The 25,962-nt window shown below is 40.3% G+C and overlaps 1 protein-coding gene across 1 annotated transcript in view; it reads right to left on the minus strand.

Moving 5' to 3' along the window:
• Positions 1-219: 219 nt before the first annotated feature.
• lrrc72 (leucine rich repeat containing 72) overlaps positions 220-25,962 on the minus strand; it is a 30,302-nt gene continuing 4,559 nt past the window's right edge. The window contains exons 3-9 of the mRNA XM_080214573.1: positions 24,900-24,969; positions 20,768-20,849; positions 17,542-17,655; positions 11,972-12,061; positions 11,744-11,881; positions 3,131-3,226; positions 220-241 (exon numbers count right to left, since the gene is read on the minus strand). Of these exons, the coding sequence (XP_080070699.1) occupies positions 3,195-3,226; positions 11,744-11,881; positions 11,972-12,061; positions 17,542-17,655; positions 20,768-20,849; positions 24,900-24,969 (526 nt within the window). The 3' untranslated portion in view covers positions 220-241; positions 3,131-3,194. The remainder of the gene's footprint in view (positions 242-3,130; positions 3,227-11,743; positions 11,882-11,971; positions 12,062-17,541; positions 17,656-20,767; positions 20,850-24,899; positions 24,970-25,962) is intronic.

Below are 25,962 nucleotides of genomic sequence, written 5' to 3' on the forward strand. Positions count from 1 at the left end.
AACAAGAATATTCTGTGAAGTGTAGCATAGTGACACTGCATGATGCTGTACCCAACTAGTATGCTACAAGATAACAGTGTGGATTCATGTACACAAGATGAATTACTGATTTTGTCTTGAGGATCCAGCATGATATCTTCTGAGGGAAACAGATACACAATGAAGGGCCACTATTCATATTGACCAAATTTAGGCTTAGATATTTTCTCACCTTTCTGCCCGGAAGTTGATTTATTCCGACCTAAAGTAAAAGATAAGAATGGATAAGATTAGTTAATAACCTTCTTTAGTTTGTAGCATCAGAATGTTGAAATAGAAATAATACTTATTTCCAAGTCTCTTATTTTATGTCTATAAATTTATCCTTGAATATTCCTGAGATAAATTCTCCAGTTGGGCTGTGTTATGTGTTAGCTCGGTGGTGTGATATTGCTGACAGTTTAACTGTCATGAACATTGTCCTGGTTTTTCAGTCAGATACATTTACACAGTGTGAGTGAACTCTAGTTGTTCGGTGGACAGTGGGAGATTTTCATGAGGATATAGCAAATTAGCGATCTATCATCCTTATAATTGCTAACACAGGGAATTGTCACTCAGATACTCTTCAACCTTTAAATGTTCTTAGGGAGAAAATGACAATTGGATGCAGACGATCTCTGGTGCAGCCTGATCTGGTATATCCAATACACTTGACTGGCTTCACATTGGGAATCTATTATTCAAGTATCATACACATACTATTAAAAAGCTAGAACTATTTACAAAATCAACACATCAAGTAAGTAAAAACAAAGAATCTTCAAAATAACCACAAACGTCCTAATAAAGAGCACTTCAAATACACTTCCGTAAGCAACACATGTTAGCATCTTGGAGATACTGTGTAAGGGCTGGACTATTTTACCAGCATAAACATTGGAAATTATTTGGACATTTAAATTACATTATTTGTTCCTAATTTTAAGATAATTAAAACAAATTGGCAGACCACTTCTGGAGTCAACACAAAACCTGCCTAGAAAATTAAATGGATTCATTAATAGGTATAAATCCATTCTGAGGATATCTTCCATTATCTAGTGCTGTTACCTTCAGTAGGACAGACTAAGGACAGGTACTACAGACTAAGGACAGGTACTGCAGCCCAGTACTTGGAAGTCATGAAGCGTTCTGAACCATCATAAACAACAGCAGAATTGTATCCTACCACCATGGGACAACATGGGCTGTAATTTGTGAGTTCCCTAATATCATTCTTGGAGTGGGGGGTACCTGAAGATGTGCTGGATACCTTCTCAGAGCTTTACAGTGAAAGATTTGCACAGCAATTGCCCAGAAGCACAATTCCTTTGGGGAATTGCCCTGTGCCTGGGGACATCCCAAAGTGCAATTTAAATTGCAAACTTTGAATGGTTCAAACAGGGTTACACCAATAATGAGTTAGGAAAATTAAAACCTCTTCATAGCTTTAAATTAAGGGGTGGTAGTTATAGGACAGATGTCAGAGATAGGTTCTTTACCCAGAGGGTGGTGAGGGATTGGAATGCCCTGCCTGCTGCAGTTGTAAATGCGCCTAGTTTGGGGGCGTTTAAGAGATCCGTGGATAGGTTTATGGATGGAAAGGGATTGGTTTAGGTTAGAGGGTCATTGCTTTTTAATTGGTCGGCGCAACATTGTGGGCCGAAGGGCCTGTTCTGCGCTGCAATGTTCTATGTTCTACCTTCTCGGTAAATATTGTAAAGACCCACACTGACCCTGTAAAGTGACCCCACCCCCCCACACACTTATACCACATCTTCCCCCCACCCAGGGAACTCCCCTGACTAACCACCTAACCATCTTGCCACGGTACTCCTCAGTCCCCCTACAGACCTGACCCTCCATGGGACACCCCCACCCCCAACTAAGCATTATCCCATGGTATTTCAGACCCACATGGGACAGCTCCAGCACCTCCTGTCTCTGATCCAAATCACCTGATATCACCTGCACCTGACTCTACCAGTCCCTAGCCCAAACTGACCTAAGCACCCCTCTCCACCCACCCACATACATACAAACACACACACACTTGCCTTAGAGACTTATCTTCTTCCTGGTCTGCCAATTTGAAAGGGATTTAACTAGTTTATGATAGTTGGTACCATTAAAAAGGAGGCATGTTTGTGAAACCCCCATGAGATCCATAGGGAATCACTGACTGATCTCCCTGTGGAACTCGTTGAATATGAGTTCCCCTGGTAACAGCTAGTGGTTTGTCTAGCTGCAATTTAAGTCATAATCATGGGATAGTTCCCAGTGTTGGTCCATTTCTCAGAGGAAGTTTGTGCTTCTGGGCAATTGCTGTGTAAATCCTGCCCTGTAAAGCTCTGCGAAAGGTCAGGCTTTTATAAGGCAGACCCAGGACTGGGGCTGCAGAGCTACCTGTCCCAGGCAGGGCCTAGTACGTGTATACCATGCCAGTGATTGTACTTTGCATTTGTAAATAAAAACTATGTTCCTTTCCAATCGGGCTGATTGCCACTCCAGAGAAGTTGTTTATTCTTCTATCTTCGTCCAATCTGGAGACTAACACCAATTCAATGTGTAGTACAGTCAAGAATTGCACCAGGCATATATTTGACTACCAATTTAGTAGTTCCATAACGAACAGATCAGGCTGAGAATGGTGGTGGAGAATCAGGCAAGTAGCAGGAGACAAAGGTGACATGACTATCTCCATCTTGAGGCAAGGTGGAACCCAGAACATGAATGTAAGAGACAAAGTCAGCAGCTGAAAGCACTGATATTAGACAATTCTACTCAGTCTCCTGCCAGAGATCCTCACCATAATGCTGAGGTCTAATCTATTCAATTTATTCCACATAAAATTCAGAAGTGACGAAATATCAGACACTGTGAAAGCTATGAGTCTTGTAATAACATTGGCTGGAGTGCATCAGGCCAGCTACCGTCTTTGCTACTTCCAGTCAAGCTGCCATCTTAGCTGTTTTACTGCAGCCACTGTACTGATACTAACATGGGATATTTTTGATTCAGAAGAAATAGAACAAACCAGGCCAAGTACTGCTTCATCATCCATAATCAGTAAAGTATATAAGCACTTAGCAATAGTTCATTTACCCACCTTGATTACCAATGGTGAGTGGTGAGTTTTGAGTTCTACCAGAACCACTTAGCTCCAGAGTTCATCACAGTATCAATCCAGCTATGAACACAGGAGCTGAGAACCAGAGGGAAAATAATAATAATAATCATAATTGATGAGGTATCAATAACAAGGAGATCTCTCTTGTCTCCTCTAACCCTTGCCATAATCTATAACAGTCCAGTCAGGAAAGCAATGGAATACTCATCACTTGCCTGGATGTGTACAGCCTGAACAATACTCAAGAAACACAATACCATCACAGAAAGTCACCAAACTCAATACCCATCTTCCTCCTCCACAGTAGCTTCAATGTGTTCAATGTCCAGCAGGATACACTGCAGCAACTTACTGAGCGCACTGCTGTAATAACACCATAACTTCTATGTACTCCACCATGCTGATTTGTACAAATATTGTTCTTTCATTGTTGATGGGTCCATGTCTCAGAAGTACCTACTTAATACCATAGAGCAGCACAATCAATACAAAAACAGCAGTGATTCAAGAAGAAAGTCCACATCACTTTCTCAGGACAACTTAAGGACTGGTTATAATTACTGGCCTGTGTCAGCCATATTCTGGGAATTGCTTTTCTCAAAACATTGAATTTGATTGAATCAGTTTCCTTTCTGTTATTTTCTAAATGGCAGAGACCCCCCTTTTGTTATAAAACAGCATATTCACAAACTCACCTTGAGTATTGCCATTGGATACTTACAGATATTTATTATAAATGATGGTTTCTTTAATTGCAGTAACCATATAAATCTCCAGCAACGTACAAAATGATTTTTTTACATCAGCTAAAAATTTAGCTCACCAATTTGAAACTGTAGCACAAATTAATCAGCTGATATTGATTTCCCAGATTAAGAATATTAAATAACATCAAATATTTGGACCATCATTAGGAAATGCTCTGATACGAGTAACAGATTGAATTTAGGAGTCGTAGCGTTATGTTGCAACTGTACACAACTCTGGTGCGGCCGCACTTGGAGTATTGTGTGCAGTTCTGGTCCCCACATTACAGGAAGGATGTGGAGGTTTTGGAGAGGGTGCAGAGGAGGTTTACCAGGATGTTGCCTGGTATGGAGGGGAGATCCTATGAGGAGAGGCTGAGGGATTTGGGGTTGTTTTCGCTGGAAAGAAGGCGGCTAAGAGGGGACCTTATTGAAACATATAAGATGATTAGAGGTTTAGATAGGGTGGATAGTAATAGCCTTTTTCCTCTGATGGAAAAATCTAGCACGAGGGGGCATGGCTTTAAACTAAGGGGGGGTAGTTATAGGACAGATGTCAGGGGTAGGTTCTTTACCCAGAGGGTGGTGAGGGATTGGAATGCCCTGCCTGCTGCAGTTGTAAATGCGCCTAGTTTGGGGGCGTTTAAGAGGTCTGTGGATAGGTTTATGGACGAAAAGGGAGTGGTTTAGGTTAGTGGGTCATTGTTGTTTTTTTTTAACTGGTCGGCGCAACATCGTGGGCCGAAGGGCCTGTTCTGCGCTGTAATGTTCTATGTTCTATGTTCTTTCAATCGAAACGATTCAGAATGAAATGTTGCCACCTAGTGGAAATCTATGAGTTGTAATTCTCAGTTTAAATTGACATGAAATCATCATGAATATGTCAGCTATTAACAAACATTGGAAGAAACAGGAATAGGCCATTCAGCTTATCAAGCCCGCTGTGCCCAGTGAGATAATTATGCCTGATAACAGTACACTAAAGACAGAACACAAGCTCGGGACCTTCCAGTCATTCCCAAAAAATGACTTACTCTTTCAATTCAATCACTGTCATAACGTGAGCAAGTGCAGCAGCCAATTTGTGCAAAACTAGATTCCAGAAATAGAAAATTAGAAAAGCAATGTGTTCGTCTGTTTGTATGCTGTTGCTATAAGAAGAATTTGGCTAAGACAAATGTAGGTTCATTACAGACAGAGTGAGGAGAATTAACAATAGGGGATACAGAAATGGTAGAGAAGCTAAATAATCATATTGTGTCTCTTTTAAGAACATAATAATATAAGAATGTAAGAAATAGGAACAGGAGTAGGCCATCTAGCCCTTTGAGCCTGCCCCGCCATTCAATAAGATCATGGCTGATCTGAAGTGGCTCAGTTCCACCTTCCCGCTTTCTCCCCATAACCCTTAATTCTCTTGTCTATCAGAAACCTATCTACCCGTGACTTAAATATATTTAGCGAGGTAGCCTCTACCACTTCAACGGGCAGAGAATTCCAGAGGTTCACCACCCTTTGAGTGAAGAAGTTCCTCCTCAACTCCGTTCTACACTGCCCCCCCTTATCTTGAGGCTGTGCCCTCTAGTCGTGCTGTCCTTTCTGAGCGGGAAGAATCTCTCTACCTCTACCCTATCCATCCCCTTCATTATCTTATATGTCTCTATAAGATCCCCCCTCATCCTTCTAAACTCCAACGAGTACAGACCCAGTCTATTTAGTCTCTCTTCATAGTCCAACCCCCTCATCTCCGGTATCAGCCTAGTGAACCTCCTCTGCACTCCCTCCAAGGCCAATATATCCTTGCGCAAGTGCGGCGACCAAAACTGCACACAGTACTCCAGCTGTGGCCTCACCAGTGCCCTGTACAGTTGCAGCAAGACCTCCCTGCTTTTATATTCTATCCCCCTCGCTATAAAGGCCAGCATCCCATTCGCCTTCTTGATCACCTGCTGCACCTGCAGGCTGGGTTTTTGCGACTCGTGCACAAGGACCCCCAGGTCCCTCTGCACAGTAGCATGCTGCAGCTTTTCGCCCTTTAAATAGTAATCCCTCCTACTATTATTCCTGCCAAAGTGGATAACCTCACACTTGCTAACATTGTACTCCATCTGCCAGATCCTCGCCAACTCGCTCAGCCTATCTAGATCCCTCTGCAGACTTTCCACACCCTCCGCACAATTTGCTTTTCCACTCATCTTTGTGTCATTAGCAAATTTCGACACCCTACACTCAGCCCCCTCCTCCAGATCATCTTTATAAATGGTAAACAGCTGAGGCCCCAGCACCGATCCCTGCAGCACTCCACTAGTTACCAACCGCCAATCAGAATAGCACCCATTGATACCAACTCTCTGCCTCCTATTAGACAGCCAATCCTCTATCCACGCTAACACCTTACCCCCAACTCCATGCCCCCTAACCTTCTGAAGCAACCTTGTGTGCGGTACCTTATCAAACGCCTTCTGAAAATCGAGAAACACCACATCCACCAGTTCCCCTCTGTCTACCACACTAGACACATCCTCATAGAATTCCAATAAATTTGTCAAACATGACTTCCCCTTATCGAATCCGTGCTGCATCTGCCCTATCAAACAATTTTTCTCTAGGTGCCTCGCTATTTCTTCTTTGATGACGGATTCCAGCATTTTTCCAACAACAAATGTTAAACTAACCGGCCTATACTTCCCTGCCTTTTGCCTGCTACCTTTTTTGAACAGCGGCGTAACATTAGCCATTTTCCAATCTTCCAGCACTTCCGCAGAGTCCAGCGAAGTTTGGTAAATAATCACTAAGGCATCCACTATCACCTCTGCCATTTCCTTCAGATGTGGGTATGCCGGCGTTGGACTGGTGTAAACACAGTAAAAAGTCTGACAACACCAGGTTTTAGTCCAACCTATTTATTTGATAATATACTCGCAAGCTTTCGGGTTAGCCCCTTCGTCACCTGACGAAGGGGCTAACCCGAAAGCTTGCGAGTATATTATCAAATAAATAGGTTGGACTAAAACCTGGTGTTGTCAGACTTTTTACTGTATTTCCTTCAGAACCCTGGGATGCATTCCATCCAGTCCTGGGGACTTGTCCACCATCAGTCCCGCTAGTCGATCAAGCACTAACTCTCTAGTGACAGTAATCGCATTCAGGCCCTTAGCTCCTACCATCCTTCTATCTTTAATATCTGGCAAACTATTCGCATCCTCCCCCATGAAGACCGAGGCAAAAAACTTATTTAAGGCCTCAGCCATTTCCTCATCTCCCACCACTAAATCCCTCCTCTCATCCTCTAAGGGTCCAACATTCATTCTAGCCAGCCTCCTCCTCTTTATGTATTTGTAAAAACTTTTCACTTAGGAAGATACAGGAAATCACCCAGATGCTCTGTTGGTGAGTTGGTGCAGACTAGATGGGCTGAATGCCATCCTTCTGCACCGTAGTGATTCTATTCTATGAAGAAGGGAGAAATAGAGAAAACAGAAAACTATAGATCTAATAGTCTTACATCTGTGGTAGGGAAAATGTTAGAATCTATTATAAAGGATGTGATAAATAGGCACTTGGACAATCATGATCTGATTGGGCATGGATTTACAAATGAATTTGTTGGAGTTTTTTGAGATGTTACTAACAAAATTGATCAAGGAGAATTGAGGGACATATGTTTGGATTTTCAAATGGCTTTTGACGAAGTCCAACATAAAAATTAATAGTTTATTTATTAGTCACAAGTAGTGACTAATAAATTAGTCACAAGTTTATTTATTAGTCACAAGGCTTACATTAACAGTGCAATGAAGTTACTGTGAAAATCCCGTAGTCGCCACATTCTGGCGCCTATTCAGGTACACAGAGGAAGAATTTAGCCTGGCCAATGCACCTAACCCACACGTCTTTTGGACTGTGGGAGGCAACCGAAGCACCCAAAGGAAACCCACAAAGACACAGGAAAAATGTGCGACTCTATACAAACACTGATCCAAACCAGGAATCAAATCCAAGAGCCTGGCAAAGTGAGGCAGCAGTGCCAACCACTGTACCACCGTGCCACCCATCGGAGGTAGATTTGCAAAACCACATGGGATAGGAGATAATATATTGTCTGGATTAAGGATTGGCTAACAGGCAGAAAACAAGGTAGGAATAAACAGATAATTCTTGCATTGGCAGGCTGTGGCTAATGGGGTACTGCAAGGATCAGTACTTAGAGCTCATGCTGTGTGCAAAATAAATCAGTGATTTGAATATAGATCAAATGTAATATTTCCAAGTTTGCAGATGATACAGAGCTAGGCGGGAATGTGTGTTGTGAGGAAAATGTAAAGCAGCTACGGGGGATTTGGACAGACTTAGTGAGTGGGCAGATGGAATATAATGTGGAAAAATGTGAGGTAATCCATTTTGGTGGAACAGATGTGCAGAGTTCTTCCTAAATGCTAAGAAATTCAAAAGCTGGATGTATAAAGGGGCCATAAGTCACTGAATGCTAATATTGCAGGTGCAGCAAGCTATTAAGAAGGCTAATGGAATGTTAACCTTTAGCACAAGAGGATTTGAGTACAGGAGTAGTGAGGTCTTGCTTCAATTGTATAGGAAGTTTGGTTAGACTGCCCCTGGGGTACTATGTGCAGTTTTGGTTCCCTTCCCTCAAAAGGATATTATTGTCCCGGAGGGACTGCAACAAAGGTTCAGTCGACTTGTTCCAGGGATGGCAGGGCTGTCTTATGTAGAGAGATTGGGCAAACTGTGCCTGTATTCTCTAGAGTTTTAAAGAGAATGAGAGGTGATCTCATTGAAACCTATAAAATACTAAAAGGAATAGAAAGGGTAAATGCTGGTAAGATGTTCCTTTGTTGGAGAATTTAAAACCTGGGACACAATTTCAAAATAAGGGGGATGCCGGTTAGGAACAAGATGAGGAGGAACGTCTTTACATAGAGGGTTGTGAATCTTTAGTATTCTCTACTCCAAAGGGCTGTGGAAGCTCAGTCTTTGAGTATGTTTAAGGTAGATTTAGAGGTTTTCATAGCAGAATAGGAGGATAGCTTGCCAGAGGTCCCACTGAAATAAATAGTGGATCAGGGACAGGAATTAAATTCAATTCATGTAAAACATTGACAATGAGGAAATTAATGGAACTAAAGAGGGTTAAATGTCCAGAACCTGACAGTTTCCATCTGAGGGTGACAAAGTAAGGGAACATGTTGTAGATGCCCAAATAATAATCTTTCAGAGTTCCCAAGATACAGGGCTGTCCCTCTGGATTGGAAAATGTCACTCCGCTTTTTAAAAAAGATGAAAAAGAATATCCAGGAAATTACAAACCAGTTAGTTTAACATCTGTGGTGGGGAAATTATTGGAGTGTAAAATCAAGGATGGGGTAACTAAACACCTCTAAAATTTTCAATTAGTCAGACAGCCAGCATAGATTCATGACAGGTTGGTTATGCATGACAAACCTCATTGAATTTTTTGAAAAGGTGACTAAGGTAGTGGACAGGGGAATTGGAGACTGTTAGCTAAGATAGAAGCCCATCCCATATATGAGGGCAAATGTTTGTTCAGTGAAGGTATTAAGGGGTACAGGCCAAAGACAGGTATATGGAGTTAGGTCATAGATCAACCATGATCTTATTAAATGGCAGAACGGGCTCAATGGGCTGAATGGCTTACTCCGGTTCCTGTGTTCCTATGATTGATAAATTTCTTACTAACAATAAAGGGTTATGGAGATAATGTGCGTAAAAGGCGTTGATGTGTCCAGTCACCATGATCATATTGAATGGTGGAGCAGGCTTGACAGGCTGAATAGCCTACTCCTGTTCCTATGTTCCAATCCTGTGAATGGATTCTTTAAAAAGTGCTAGGTATGACAACAACCAGTGAAGTGTGTTCCCACAGGCATCCATTTTGTTTGGGCTCCTCGATGCGAAACTCAGTCAAATGCAGACTTGATGTCAAGAGCAATTACTCTACCCTCACTTCTGGAGTTCAGCTCTTTTGACCATGTGTGTATCAAGGCTTATGAAATCTAGAGCAGAGTTGTCCTGATATAACCCAGACTGAGCCCCATTAGACAGGTTATTGGTAAATGCCACATTTTAGCAATGAATGTGACACTTTCATTTTGCTAATGGAGGGTAGATTAATGGGACAGTGTTGGCCAGATTAGATTTGTCCCATCTTTTGTGAATGGGACACACCAGGGCAATTTTCCACATTCTTGGGGAAGATACCAGTTTTGTAGTTTTACTGGAACAGCTTAGTTTAAGGCACAGCTAGTTCTGGAGCACAAGACTTCAGTTATAGAAATCCCTACAGCACAGAAAGAGGCCGTTCGGCCCATCGAGTCTGCACCGACCACAATCCCACCCAGGCCCTACCCCCATTTCCCTACATGTTTACCCACTAATCCCTCTAATCTGTGCATCTCAGGACACTAAGGGCAATTTTAGCATAGCCAATCAACCTAATCCGCGTATCTTTGGACTGTGGGAAGAAACCAGAGGAAACCCACACAGACACGAGGAGAATGTGCAAACTCCACACAGACAGTGACCCAAGCCGGGAATCGAACCCAGGTCCCTGGAGCTGTGAAGCAGCAGTGCTAACCACTGTGCTACCGTGCTGTCCATTATGAAACTATGTTGTTGTCCAGTTCTTTGATGAAACCAGTGCACTTAGCTGTTTCTTAAGAACATGTTGAGTGAATCAGTATGGCTGAAGACTTGCATTTATGAAGAAGGGGTCTCTGAAGGAGACTGAAATGCATCATTAATTCAGCATTTCTAATTGAAAGTGGTTGCAAATACTTCAGCTGTGACTTTTGCATTCATGTGCTGGGCTCTGTCATTACTGAGTGTGGGGATAATCATGCAGCCCCCTCCTGTTAGTTGTTTAATTGTCCATCAGTACTCAGAACTGGGTCTGGCACGGCAGCAGCGACTTAATTTGACCCATTGGTTGTGGGATCACTTCGATCTATTACATCCCGTCTTTCTTTTTAACAACGCATGTAGTCCAGTGATATAGCTTTACCAAGTAGATTTTTTTATTGGAGCTCATTTTTAAATCGGTCTGATGCAGCTCCTGACACTTATCAGGGTTGATTCCACTGGATTGATAGTCATGGTATATGAGGGATATGCCATTCTGTTGCTGATGATGGCCCATGTGCAGATCTAGTAACAATTCCCCCAGAGATGTAATGGCTATTATTAAGGGAAGGCAAGTTCTTCAATAAAGTACTGAGAGAGAAACCCCAGATGTAAGATCATGCAAACAATGGAGCACAGGAATTAGGGGTAGAAATAGGCAATTCAGCCCTTTGAATCTGCTCCACCATTCAATCAGATTATGGGTGATCTCTCCCTGGTCTCAAATTCACCTCCTTACCTGTTCTCCATATCCATTTAACCAATTTTTTTTATTAGAAATATGTCTATTTCTATATATCTAAGACATATTTCATCAAAGGCAGATGTAAGCAGCACAGGCCGCAAGAATACTGAAGCTAAATATATGAGTAGCTCTCAGCCTTTAGGTGTCTGGAAATCAATTTATTAATAATTCTGCGTGGGGAGTTATGACTGATGAATTACAGACACATTTATTTATTCAAAACCTTTTCCTTTTGAAAATCAATGCTTCTATTCCTTCAACCCTGCCATGCTCGCAGCCCAGTCTCATCAATGATCTGTGGGCAATGTGACAGGACGTGCAATGGTAATTATGAAGTAACTTTTAATAAATCATTAAATACACTGGCAAAATTTGCAGTCATTGTACTCTTAAATGGTTAAAAAAAATTACATTTATTTACTTAAGTAATATACAAGTTCCTACCTTGATAACTTCTCTTTGGTGTCACCTGTGCAAGACTGAAATATGTGGTCTTCTGTCCAAAAGCCAGAGATTGACGGCTTCGGAATTGGTCTTGATTGTAATTACAAAAAGCAGTGTCCCGTTCCTTCTGGGTAACCACTGTACAAGTAAGGTACGAGTGTGTACTGTAACTTCAACAGCAATCAGAATTCAGAACTTTTAAAGATAAGAAAGCTTTCAATAACTAACCTTGTCTATCAAGCAGCTGTACTGAAGGTAGGTGATAGACGACATACAGGCGATAATCATGATCCTGTGTCAAAGGATTATTGAATAAGTCTGAAAGAGAATTAAATTTACAAATTAAAGTTACACCAAGAAACATGAAGTTACTATGTTTATGTTCACAGTTTGATATTTAAATGCTCAAGAACATTTTGATTATTTGATAGCTCAGGAAGAAAAGTTTACTGCTTTAATTTTGTGAAAATGTTAACATGTTTCACAAAATGGGATAATTCTCCAATCTTCCTTAGACTCAGAGCTGGTGCCAGAGGGTGGGAGAATTGCAAACATTGCACTCTTGTTCAAAAAATGTAAGTGTAATGACTTCAATCAGGCATTGAGGTAGGCCTATTGGAATATGAACTCCTTGATTAAGAAGTCAATTGATGGGTCAATCAGAGAGTCCTTCCCTTGTATTCAATCAGAAGTGTCAGTTCCTCTGGTACTCCCGAAGGTAGACTGCTGACTGATAGCACTCTGTGTACTGCTGTTGGAATCGTAAATAAAGGGATTTTGGTGACAGGACTTCTGCCTCCAAAGACTTATTACAATAAGCCCAGCAATATAGGCTGGTCAGTTTATCTATGGTGGCGGGGAAACCCCTAGAAACAATAATTTTGGACAAAATTCATAGTCACATGGACAAACACAAGTTTATTAAAGAAAGCCAGAACTTATTTAAGAGAAAGTCGTATTTAACTAACTTGCTGGAGTTCCTTTGAAAAAGTAGTAAAGAGAGCTAATGAGGGCAATGCAATTGATGTGGTACAGGATTTTCAAAGGCATTTGATAAGTGCTATATCGCGGACTTCTGAGCATAGTTCATAAAACAAAAGGGACAGGAGCAACATGGATACAGAATCCATAGGAAACAGAGTAGTAGTTACAAGATACTTTTCGGGCTGGAGAAAGGTTTGTAGTGGAGTTCTCCAAGGGTCAAAGTTGGGATCGTTATTTTTCCTGCTAGTGAATTAGACCTTAGTGTATGGGAAATAATTTCAAAGTTGGTGGATGATATAAAACTTTGGAGGCATTGTGAACTGTGAGGGAGGTAGTGTAAAAATTCAAAACAACATAGACAAGTTGGTGGAATGGGATGACAAGTGGCAAATGAAGTTCAGGATGGAGAAATATGAAGTGATTCATTTTGGTGGGAAGAACATGGAGACAAGGTACAAAATTAAGCGTACAATTTTAAAAGGGATGGAGAAGCCGCCAAACCTGGGTATATTTGTGTGCAAATCACTGGACGCAGGACAAGTTAATAAAGCATACAATATCCTAGGCTTTATTAATATGTGTATAATAAGAGTAAGGAGGTTATGTTGAACTTCTATAGGTCTCAGCATTGCATCCATTTCTGGGTGCCACACTTTAGGAAAGGTGTGAAGGTATTGGACAGAGTGTAGAAAGGATTCACAAGAAGCTTCCAGGGATGAGGAACTTCAGTTATGAAGACAGGTTAGAGAAATTGAAACTGCTTTTCTTGGAGAAAAGAAGGCTGATGGGAGATTTGATAGCAGCATTCAGAATCATGAAGGGTCTGAACAGAGTAGATGGAGATAAATTGTTCCCATTTGGGAAAGGATCAGGGATAAGAAGGCATAGATCTAAAGTGGTCATTAGAAGAGACAAGAGGAAAATGTTTTCATGCAGCATGTGGTTCAGGTCTGAAATGCACTGCCTGAGAGTGTGGTGAAGGCAGGTTCAACTGAATGTAAGAACATAAGAACTAGGAACAGGAGTAGGCCGTATGGTCCTTCAAGACTGCTCCGCCATTCAATAAGATCATGGCTGATCTTTTCATGGACTCAGCTCCACTTACCTGCCACTTACCATAACTCAATTCCTTAACTGTTCAAAAATGTTTCTATCCTTGCTTTAAAAACATTCAATGAAGTAGCTTCAACTGCTTCACTAGACAGGGAATTCCACAGATTCACAACCCTTTGGGTGAAGAAAGTCCTCCTCAACTCAGTCCTAAATCTGTTCCTCCTTATTTTGGGGTCATGCCCCTTAGTTCTAGTTTCACCGGTCAGTGGAAACAATCTCCGTGCTTCTAACTTATCTACTCCCTTCATAAACTTATGTTTCTATAAGATCTCCCCTCACTCTTCTGATTTCCAATGAGTATAGCCTCAGTCTACTCAATCTCTCTTCATAAGCCAACCTCCTCAATCCAGATCAACCGAGTGAATCTCCTCTACAGCCCCTCCAGTGCCAGTATATCCCTTCTGAAGTAAGGAAACCAAAACTGTACACAGTTTTGAAGTATTCAAAAGGGAATTAGAATAAAGGAACAATGTGTAGGGTTACAGGGAGAAGGTTGACTAAGTGAATTGCTCATTTGGAGAGCTGGTGCAGACACAATGGACTGAATGGCTTCTATCAACACTGTAACATTCCTGTGTTTCTATGTTTTTCAGTTGAAAGCTATGTGAACAGCTCAGATGACAGCGCATTGGGACACATTTTTAATATTTTGCTACCAAATGGAGATCTTCATTTAAAGCTAATCAAGAAAAAATGTACTCCTGATTCATCAGCAATAAAGTTTAGCTAAACAATGCTGACCAGGGAAGTTCTAGGTTTGATTTCCAATTTGCTTGATGTTTGTTGACTGCATCTACAATAATGATAAAGGCGTACATGATTAGTTGTATCCTATATCTGTTATGATCTTTATTTGATGCCTGCTGTTAAGATGTTACTTTGCAATGTGCAGATATAAGGAAATATAGCCCTAATGCGGAGGCTTGGACTAATGTGCTGGATAAATGAGTTCAAATCCTTGTTTGTGACACCCATATCACATGAATGAACAAATACTTTAAAAAATGAATTTAACAAATTGTTTTAAAACAAGATTTTGACTAATTTTCCTGAGATATACTTTTGTACTGTGATTTCAAAATCACTTGAAATCAATATGTTGCCTACAATTAATGTAATCATTCAGGAGCTACATCAAGCTATCTGACTTATTGTGAACTGCACTATTTTCCACGTGTGCAACATCTGGAAATGTATAAGCTCAACAAAATCTATTGCTCTGATCTAGATAAATGGTATTAATAACTAGGTGTCCCAAAATGACAACTTGTTTGTGTCACTAAAGGAGTGTATTCATTCCTCCAGACATGGAAGATCTTTTTGTCTATATGTCTTTAAGGAATCTTTGATCCCTGTTGTCAGGAAAACCATGGTACCAGTGAACAGCAATGCTTTTGTCTTTCTTTGCTTCATATTGGGCCACTATTTGGTAAAGCAGATTATTTCATGGGACACTCGTTTGTTAGATATTTCATACAAATAAAGAAAGAGAAAGAATGAAAGATTGGATTAGAGGAAAAAAATTAGACTAAGAGGAAAATCGAAAAAAAACTATGAGAAGCAAATTACTACCTGTAGGAATGAAACACCATGATTTTGATTGTTTCCTTTCTGGGCTCGAGTTGTTGAGTGGCATTGCAGTAATAAATTTGAAAGGGCCACACATTGTTAAATGGGAAACACAGGCCAAGATTAACGTGTTTGGAGCTTTGTCACTGACAATCATATCAGTAAATCAATAAGCAGCAAAGTTGGTTGTAGTGATGGATGTGGCTGCTAATCAACTGGCGGACAGCACCAATGCTCTGCTGTAGCAAGTTGACAATGAGCCTGTAAAGATCTTAATGTGTATTCCCAATAAAGTTTAGATTTGTTAGCACCAAACCTGCCCCTGCCTCAAGTTATCACACTGGCGATGAGGATAAATCAAATTTATGTTGCATGCTCCACCCTCTGGTTGCTGTGAGTGCCAGAAGTTCAAAAAGCAACAGAGAAGGTTTAAAAATTTGACAGGTTTGAAGGGAAGATATAGGAAATATGGAAGGAGATATGGAAGCAGATATGGAAGGGGAAATATGGAAAAAAAATGCAGGCAGAAAGATAGAGAGGAAAAGAATGGGACAAAGAATTGTCCTGAAATCCAACAAGTCGCTGCAGTATTTGTTTTAAATTAATACACAGTTTTAAAAGTTAAAATAAGAAATGCTTTGCAGTAGAGTTGACAGCTTGCAACTTTAAAAAAAAACTCATGTTGTAAAAGTTTAATTCCAATGTACAGCAACACAACTATTCAACCATGAAAAACTCTTCAGATTTAAGCACAATGCCCCATGGAGTTTCCTGGTACTGGAAACAATTTGAAGGTTACAACAAAAACTTGTATTGATATAACACCTTTACCACCATAAAAAATTCCAAGGTACTTCATGGGTGCCTTACCAAACCAAATCTGACACTGACTCACCTAAGGAGATACTAAGACAAGTGACAAAAGCTTGGACAAAGAGGCAGACTTTAAGGAGTGTTTTCAAGGAGGAAAAATATATGGTGAAAGTTTAGGTAGTCCAGAGCTTTAGGCCTGAGCAGCAGAAGGCACTGTGACCAAAGATAGAGCAATTAAAATTAGAGATCTTGAAAGGCTGTACAATAGCTAGGAGAAGATTATAGAGACAAGGAGGGCTGAGCTAGAGAAGGATTGAAAACAAGGATAATAATTTTTAAACTGAGGTGTTTTTTGAGGACTAATATAAATCAACAAACACAAAGGTGAAAGGTAAACAGTGCAAGAAAGGAGTCAGAGAGTTACATTGCAATATGTGTACATGTGCTCATAAAACAAACTGGGTAATTTTATACAGTGATGATACTGTGCTATTAATATATTTCATATTGAGGAGGACTGCTTTAACATGCAATGTTCTTCTATAGAGTCAGTTTGTCTGGAAGGAATGCAACAGCTGGGGAGGCGATGACCTAATGTACGAACTGCATGGTAGCACAGTGTTTAGCACTGCTGCTTCACAGCTCCAGGAACCTGGGTTCGATTCCCGGCTTGGGCCACTGTCTGTGTGGAGTTTGCACATTCTTTTCGTGTCTGCGTGGGTTTCCTCCGGGTGCACCAATTTTCTCCCACAGTCCAAAGATGTGCGGGTTAGGTTGATTGGCCATGCTGAAATTGCCCCTTAGTGTCCTGAGATGTCTAAGTTAGAGGGATTAGTGGGTAAATATGTAGGGACATGGGGGGTAGGACCTGGGTGAGATTGTGGTCGGTGCAGACTCGATGGGCCAAATGGCCTCTTTCAGTACTGTAGGGTATATATGATCTACTTGCTCTAAAGATTATTAATCCAGAAACTCAGCTAATGTTTTGAGGGCCAGGCTTCAAAATCCGTACCTTTGAAATTGCTATGATTCAGTAATTTAAGCATTTTTTTCACATTAATTAATTGAGTAAAATATTTTGTAGGAATAATTCTGATTAATCAACAGAATAAGAAACTAAGTTGCAGAGAGCTATTTAACAACATATTATGATAATATTGATCAAAACAAGATCTACTGTAAGAAATTTGCAATATAATTTATCTTTATTTCTATGGTAATAACATTTGTTGTATGTGGCCTGCATCAACACTCGGGATGTTGGATCAGGGCTACCATATAAAATGGGTTTGATACCCCTGAGACAGACAGTTGCTTACTTAATGTGTGTAGCCCAGTCAATTTCTTGATCTCTGCTATGACAGTCTCCACTCCATAAAGCCAATTATTTTGTAACATCAATATCTGTAATGCTGCCAAGTGTTTCAGAATACCTACAATACAAATTATATTATTGTAAAATGTTAATCTTACCAATGTCAGCTGATTGAAAACATTGTGTTTAGAAATTACACATTGTAGAGTCCTAATAGCTTACTGATTATAATACTGAACCAGCAGATTAGAGATTGTGGGCAGGATTTTCCACCCTCCCTGTGGTGTGTTTTGCGGCAGCAGCAGTGACCAGCCATTAACCAATCTTCTGGTCCTGCTGCTGTCAAGGGTTTTCTCTTGTTTGCACTGGGAACCTGCAGGGAGGGAGGGAGTGGAGGGGGTGGGTGGGGGGGTCACCATTGGCGGGACCAGAAGATTGCACCAGCAGAACAGCTAGAAAATCCTACTGCATGACTTCAAATCTTAGTATGAAATTTACCTCAATAAATCTGGCCATATGTGTTGTTTTATTACAATTGCTTATTTGGTTCATTAATGTTATTCAGAATAGGATATCAGTCATCTACAAGATCTGATCTTCAAGGTCCTGGTCTACAAGGGCGGCACAGTGGCGCAATGTTTAGCACTGCTGCCTTACAGCACCAAAAATTCGGGTTTGATTTCCAGCTTGGCCACTGTTTGTGTGGAGTCTGCATGTTCTCCCTGTGTCTGCGTGGGTTTTCTCAGGATGCTCTGGTTTCCTCCTACAGTCTGAAAGATGTGCTGGTTAGGTGCATTGGCCATGCTAAATTCTCTCCCAATGTACCCAAACAGGCGCCAGAGTGTGGTGACTAGGGGATTTTCCCAGTAATTTCATTGCCGTGTTAATATAAGCCTACTTGTGACTAAGAAATAAAATTTTAACTTTTACACGTGACTCCAGTCTCACTCTTTGCGGTTTACTTGCAATGCCATATTTCCATGCCAGTTTTGCCCACATTCCAGGAACAAAAAAAGTTAAAAATTCAGCTGGCCATTGCACATGGGTTAAGTCCAAGTATAGTTTTCCATAAAAAATAATTCATAGGTGGGAGATTATCGAACCAGGATGAGCAACATCATCCAGACACCATTTAAAGTAAGATACTCTAATAAGCTTCTATATATTTCCATGGCAAATTCATGAGCTAGTAGTGCACTGCATTGCCTTTAAATGGTTGAAGATATAATTTCTACATGGCAAGTTCACACATAAACTGACTAAAACTAACAGTTTTGACTAAAAAGGTGGAGGCAGGAATTGCTAATGGAAAAAGCTAATGGGAAGTGAATGTAGATTGAAGATTCTACAAATATTATACATTGTGATCCAGAATTCTTGGATGTGTAGCATTCTATTAGTGCATCTACAACGTAGGAATCCTTGAATGGCATGAAAGAGCAAATTATTCAGTAAACTGTCAATGAACGCCATTGATTACATAACTCTAAATTTCCCCGAGCACTATTGTGACTCTTATAATGCTCTTGCTGGAAATAATTAGACAGTAATGAACATATCTCCAACCCTCATTAAAATCAACAGTAATCACAGTTTTCCTGAATTAAGCCAGTTTTCAAGCCAATGTCACCCAGACTTAGGAATAAATCTGCCACGATTTGTTGAAGCTGATCATGTGCTATGATTCCATTGAGGTAACATGTTAACTGGGACACTGTTGTGTTTGTTGATTGGGATATTACCCTTTAACAGGCTTATCCGATCTTTAGACGTGATGCATCACATTTCATTTTGTTTCTTACTCAAGGGGTCAAATTTGGAAAGATAAGATTTGGCACAGAATTGAACATAAATTACAAAAAAAAGTTTATGTAACGAAGAAATAACATATTGAGCAAAAAATATCCAAAAAAATTGAGATTTAAAAAGAAAAGAGTAATAAATAAAGATGACCATTAGAGTGTGAAAGAGTGAGTGTGTGTGTGTGTGTCTAGCTCCAGTCTTGGGTGTTCATTTATTCACTCACCCTCACTCTCTGAGGGTGGATAATATTACGTGATGGTGTGTCGGGCTGAGGGTGAATAAGAAACCTAAGACTTAGTGAGGCAAACGGATACTCTCCACCCTCTTCTCACACTCTATCTAAATATATATACATATACACACATCCATACATGTGCACACAGACCCCACCAGCACACCCACGCTTGCCCCTCCTGCAAACCCACACATTCGCCCTGTTGCACACGTGCCTGCACTCACCTTTTGCACACATGCCTGCACAACTCTTGCACACACACACCCCCAAGCGCATATACAAGGATGGTGAGTGACTTGGAGGGGAACTACCAAGTGTGGTATTCCCAGGTATCTTCTGCCCTGGTCCTTAGATGGTGGTAGTCATGGGTTTGGAAGCTGCAGCCACTTCGACAGCTTTTCTTGCAGATGGTATACACGGCTGCCACTGTTGGTTGGTAGTGAAGGGATTGAATGTTTATGGAAGGGGTAGCAATCCAAACAGTCTGCTTTGTCCTGGATGGTATAGAGCTTTTTGAATGTTGTTGCAGCTGCACGCATCCAAGCAAGTGCATTGTCAGAAGTGGCAATATTATCCAGGTCTTGCTGCATTTGGACATGGATTGCTTCATCAGTGAATACCCCCACTTCTGCCCTTTTGATAGAAGGAAGGTCATTGAGGAAACAATTGAAGATGGCTGAGGCTAGGACATTCCCCTGAGGAACTCCTGCAGTGTTGTTCTGGAGCTGAGATAATTAACTGATAGTGAGCACCCCCTCCTTTTCTTTTCCCCCTTCTTATCTCATCTGAAAATCCCGTAATCAGAAATGTTGCGCTGACATTCCTGCCCTTTTCTTGGCTCTGAGTGTTTCTAGAATTTTTTGCTTTTGTTACAGACCTTTTAAAGCATCTACAGTATTTTGCTTCTTATACAAAAATATTTCCATGGGGTAATAGAAGTTAAAAGCAACAAAATGTAGGGGTAATTTGTTGGTCCAGCCTGCTGCAGGAATCATCGCAGGTAACATGGAAAATTTGACAGACCATTGAAAGGTCTCTTGACCATGGGCATGATTATCCAGTCTCGGGGTGGGTGAGACCAGAACATTCTGCTGGTAATGTTTAAAAAAGCTGAAAGAGCTCTTAGAAAATATTTGAGTCATCAAGCAACACATTTAAAAATGGGTTGTACTCATGAAAATATGTATTATACCTGTAATATCAGAGATCAGGTTGCTGTTCAAGTATAATTCTTTGAGGTGATAGTTATGTCTCAGGAAATCCAGCTTTCTAATCTATGATAAACAAATTGTAACAGAAATAATAGCAAAAAATATCAATAATGACTATTTAAACTTAATAAAATATTGATTGGAAAGAAGATATAGTATCATTTTACTAGACTATTCACTTTCATTTGTAATCACATACAAATGCTGTTATTGAGATCTAGTTTTGGGAGTAATTATTTAGAAACCCCACAGCGTAGAAGGAGGCCATTCGGCCCATTAAGTCTGAACCAATAACAATCCTGTAACCCCACATACTTACCCATTAATCCCTCTAACCTATGTATCTCAAGACACTAAGAGGCAATTTAGCATGGCCAATCAACCTAATCTGCACATCTTTGGACTGTGGGAGGAAACCAGAGCACCCGGAGGAAACTCATGAAGATACAGGGAAAACATGCAAACTCCACACGGACAGTGACCCAAGCCAGGAATTGAAACCAGGTCCCTGGAGCTGTGAGGCAGCAGTGCAAACCACTATGCCACTGTACCACCCCTATTTGCTAATGAATTAGATTACAACAACAAAATATACCAGAAAATTATTTTGAGCTCAAACAGAGTCAGACGCGGCTATCTCATGAGAGTATAACATACCTGCTGAAATGTGATGAAGCACGATACTTACTTTTACATCAGTAGTCTGAGCTCAGGGCCTTCTGTGCATGCACTGGCCAGGGAATAGCCACACATGCATCAGTTAATGTCTTTGACATTCTGTAGGCCCTGCACACGACAAAAGGGGGGGAAAAAAGTGAAACAGCACAAAACATAAGTCAGATGTCCTGGAACCGCACTGCCATTGCAGTATGTTCAAGACATGGGAGGGGGTCAGGGAGAAGGTTAGAAGCCAAGAACAAGGTCCCAAATAAGGGACAAAGATGGGAATCAGAAAGAACTCCCAGAAAACAGTTCCAAGTAAAGGACAAGAACAGAGATCAGAAGCAGATCCTGTTAAATAAAGAGAAAGGTTCAGAGAAATAGGCTCCAAGCTAAAGAACAAGCTGCGATAATCAGATTTGATGCAAAGTGGATTCGATAGAATCCCAGAAGATCAGAAAACAGCCGAGGTTTGGTAACTTAGTGCTGCAGGCTGGAAGAGCAAAGATTTTCATTGGAGTAGTAGTCTTCTGCTGGGCACGACTGAAGATCTGAAACTGTGCTTGGAAGGTGAAGCATGAGTGTACATGGAAATCCAGGGAAAGGAATCTCGGAAGGCGTGGTCAGAATCCTGGAGATGGATACATGTTGAAGCCATCTGAGTTGGAGTGATGTTTTGAGAGAATTCCAAGATGAGTTCGTTGAATGTGGAGATTGGAAGCCCTTGTGAGAAACACAGAGTTTCAGTGAATAGGCTTTTGATGAATCCATGGAATCTGCTCCTATCTCATTTATAATTTACTTTGGCATGCGGTGTGTTTTCCTGTTAATTCACATGTACTGCATACTCAACTTGAATATTAGAATATATGATACATATTGTAAGTTGTTTAATCTTTTCAAATTTCTATGTGTCTGTTAAGGTATGGCTAGGGTGAAGGAATAGTGAATATTTGAATCATTTTCTCATGTTTGTATTGAGATATTTCTAACCTTTTTGCCTGGTGTAATACTGTTAATTTTTCTTGTTCCATAAATGTGTCATTCCTCGTGTTAAAAGTTCATCAGCAGATTCCTATGAATTTGTTCAGTAACTTGTTTCCACACTTTCTAAAAATAGAATGAAGTTAGGATCTATCAAGCCAGGTTTTATTCTAGGATCTGACTTGTCCTGTATTATCAGCCAGGATCAAAACAGAAGTACAAATGTTTCAGTGCAATTTATTGCACAGCTTTGCAAAAACTAAAATTTGTAGAACTCTACTTAAAGATTATATTTCTCTTGTAACGTTATAAACTAATGTTTCTTTTTTGGTAATTAGAAATTATCAATAAATGCTTGACTTGTCAGTGAGACACATATTCCATAGACAAATGAAAAATATGGGTTTCTTGCCAGCAAAGAAATGAAAATAAATTTAACCACAATTTGTTCACATTACTTAAGCACTGCACTCATTTCTTTGAACGCTAACATGGTGTTGAAACCATCTAATCCGATCAGGTGCTTACACATACAAACACAGAAGGTACCCACCCATTAATCGTCAGATGTGTGCCAAACAAGCAAGCATCCCAGATCAATTCCTTAATAAGACATTACAAAGGAACTGTGAAGCCCCTTGGGGCTTTGCACTGAGCAAATTGCAACTTAGCTTACCAATCACCTAACCAGAGATCTTGAAAGAGACCAAATAAGGATAAATCTATAAAAAAAATTACCTGAATGTGAAGTTAGAAGCTTTAATACTCTTCCCGATCTCATAGTAAAGCTGATAACTATTGTCAGCTATCACTCGTGCTCCCTCCCAATAAGTGTTTCAACCCCTCATCCCCCTTCCCATACTGATTGCTCCCCCATCCAAATGTCCTGATAACCTTAACATTTTCGGTGGTATTTGTTGGCTACAATCACATTTTCTTTAATGGTCTATGAGAACCACTTTTGGCAAAACAATGGCTCAAAATTCAAAACCTCTGCACTGGCCTCATATGTATTACACCCTATATCAGGTGCGCCTTGGATCTACCCATTTAGACGTGGAAATTACTATGATTTCTAGGCCACTGATTTGGAATTTCTTCAAGATTACTTTTATTGCTGGGCATGCAACTTGAAATATGGACGTGAAATTCAAATGCGTAACACTGCTGGAGACGGTACTATCGAAGCCTTCATAATGGGGCAGGCTGTTTGTGATTCTTCACGAACAAATTGGCTTCTAGTAAAATGTTTACCTTCACAACCCTTTCCTCCACACTCCCATCTTCAATACTTTGTCCGATGAAAGCCAAACACATTTGTTTAAAATAGCCAAATGATTTTTCTCCCGAGTTGTTCACAGGCATGTCTTGGAGATTAACCTTCAATTACAGGAGATTCCAGAACAATCCTGAAGGGCTGGCAACCCCATTTGAGTGTGAGCCTGTTGAACAATCCATGTAAGGATAGGTCTGGCAGGCTCGAATTTTCATTCAAGTCCAAGAGTAATTAGACAGGCACCTTGGAAGAAAATTATAGAAAGCACATTTGGCTGAACAGAGAATCCTTTGTTAAAGGGCAGCATAGTGGTATAGTGGTTATTACTACTGCATCACAGCACCAGGGATCCACGTTCAATTCTAGCCTTGGGTGACTGTGAAGTTTGCAAATTTTCCCCGTGTCTGCGTGGGTTTCTTCCAGGCATTTTGGTTGCCTCCCATAGACAAAAGATGTGTAGGTTAGGTGGACTAGCCATGGTATATGCATGGGTTTGCAAGGATAGGGTGAGGGGTTGGGCTGGGGTGAGACGCTCTTTCACAGACCTGATAGGCTGAATGGCCTTCTTCTGCACAGTAAGGATTCTAAAATTAAAGTTGTTTTGTACATTTGGACCTAAAGTCTGACAAACACATAACTCTACAGATATAAGTTAGTTACAGATACTTTGCCTTTTTAAAAATGACATAGTCAATCCAATCTTCTGAAGGAGTTTGCACATTGGCATTGCATGCTAGACAAGAACACAGTTAGCAAGGTGATTTATACTTCATGGTACATTGTTTTACACTTAAAACATAAAAGTAAGAAATAGGAGTGAACTACGCATTTCATTCAGGACATTTTTGCCTAGCCTCTGTATAATTTTAGCCCATTATAGTCTCACCAGTTTCAATTTGCAAACCTAGCAAAATGCTGATTAAATTAGCAGTAGGCAATTTCATGGAAAAATGCATAATACATATAATGTCAGAAGTGACATTTGCTAACTCAGGCAGTTCTTGACATTGGAGACAGGAGAGGATGTTTAACTGTGTTTCTGCCTACCAACAATTCTCATCACTGAAGTCAACCACCAGCTGTCAGGCTGATTAAAACAACTAGAAGAGTTTGCACTTGTTATTCTGAAATACTCTTATGAATTAACATAATTAACTCTAAACTATGTAGCAGCTATAAAAATTTCCACTCACCTTATTGTGATTCACCCACAAGTATTTTAAGTATTTGTATCTTGAGAGATCCGGTATTTCGGTTAATCCTCTGAAACACAGAAAGATAAATATTTTTTATATTACTGCTTTAAAAAGTGCCACAATACCAATGTAAAAAGGAATTTCAGAGTATCTTTTTAAGCAATATGTCAGACTTATTCCAGTATCTCCCCAAACATTTGGTGCGCTACTTCATTTAAAGCTATACCTGTGTTTCATAACTGATGTTGGTTTTTCAGATGTTTTCCTTTTGCTTTCCCCCTACTCTCCAGAAACTATTAAGTTAATCACATCTGACTAACTTAGTCGAGTCTTTTATTTAAGTAAAAAGGATGGATGAAAGTTGATATTATGAACATGAATTTTCAAATGTATTTGATAAAATACCACATGTTAGAAACAAAATATTACAGATACTATAAGCTAGAAATAAAAACTGAAAATGCCAAAGAAAACTCAGTAGCATCTGTGGAGAGCGAAAACCGAGTTAACATTGAGTCCAATATGACTTCATCTTCAAAGAGTCACATTCAACTCAAAATATCAACTCTCTCCTCAGATGCTGCTAGACCCAATGAGTTTCCCAGCATTTTCTGTTTTATGTTGTTAACAAAATTGAACACTGGGCTGAACACCCTCCCTGTCAGATACATCTAGAAACTCAACGCAACATCTCTAAACATATCCCTGGAGGTATACTTCCAGACACAATCAACTTGTATGATTCAAATGAGGATGTCCAGCATCATATCAGCTGCTAGGACTGAGTAATAGGATTGTGCTAAATCAGTTGCTTCTTGTGCAAGTGGATGGAGTTTGGAGAGACCCAGACTAGTGCCAACTTGGTGGAAGCTAGCTGTCTTCTAAGGAGGTGAAATTTCACTAGTGAGTAGAGATTGGAGTGTAATCACGGGAATCCAGATAGAACATAATCTCAGGAATTGAGATTGAAACCCAGGGAGGTAACCAGTGTTTAAGCAGTCCAAGTTGGAGCAGCCTTTGGAGGAATTCAGAGACCAAACCTTGAAAGACAAGCATTTAG

Source organism: Carcharhinus amblyrhynchos, chromosome 2, assembly GCF_965287045.1.
Source record: "Carcharhinus amblyrhynchos chromosome 2, sCarAmb.v2.hapA, whole genome shotgun sequence".
Lineage (NCBI taxonomy): Eukaryota > Metazoa > Chordata > Chondrichthyes > Carcharhiniformes > Carcharhinidae > Carcharhinus > Carcharhinus amblyrhynchos.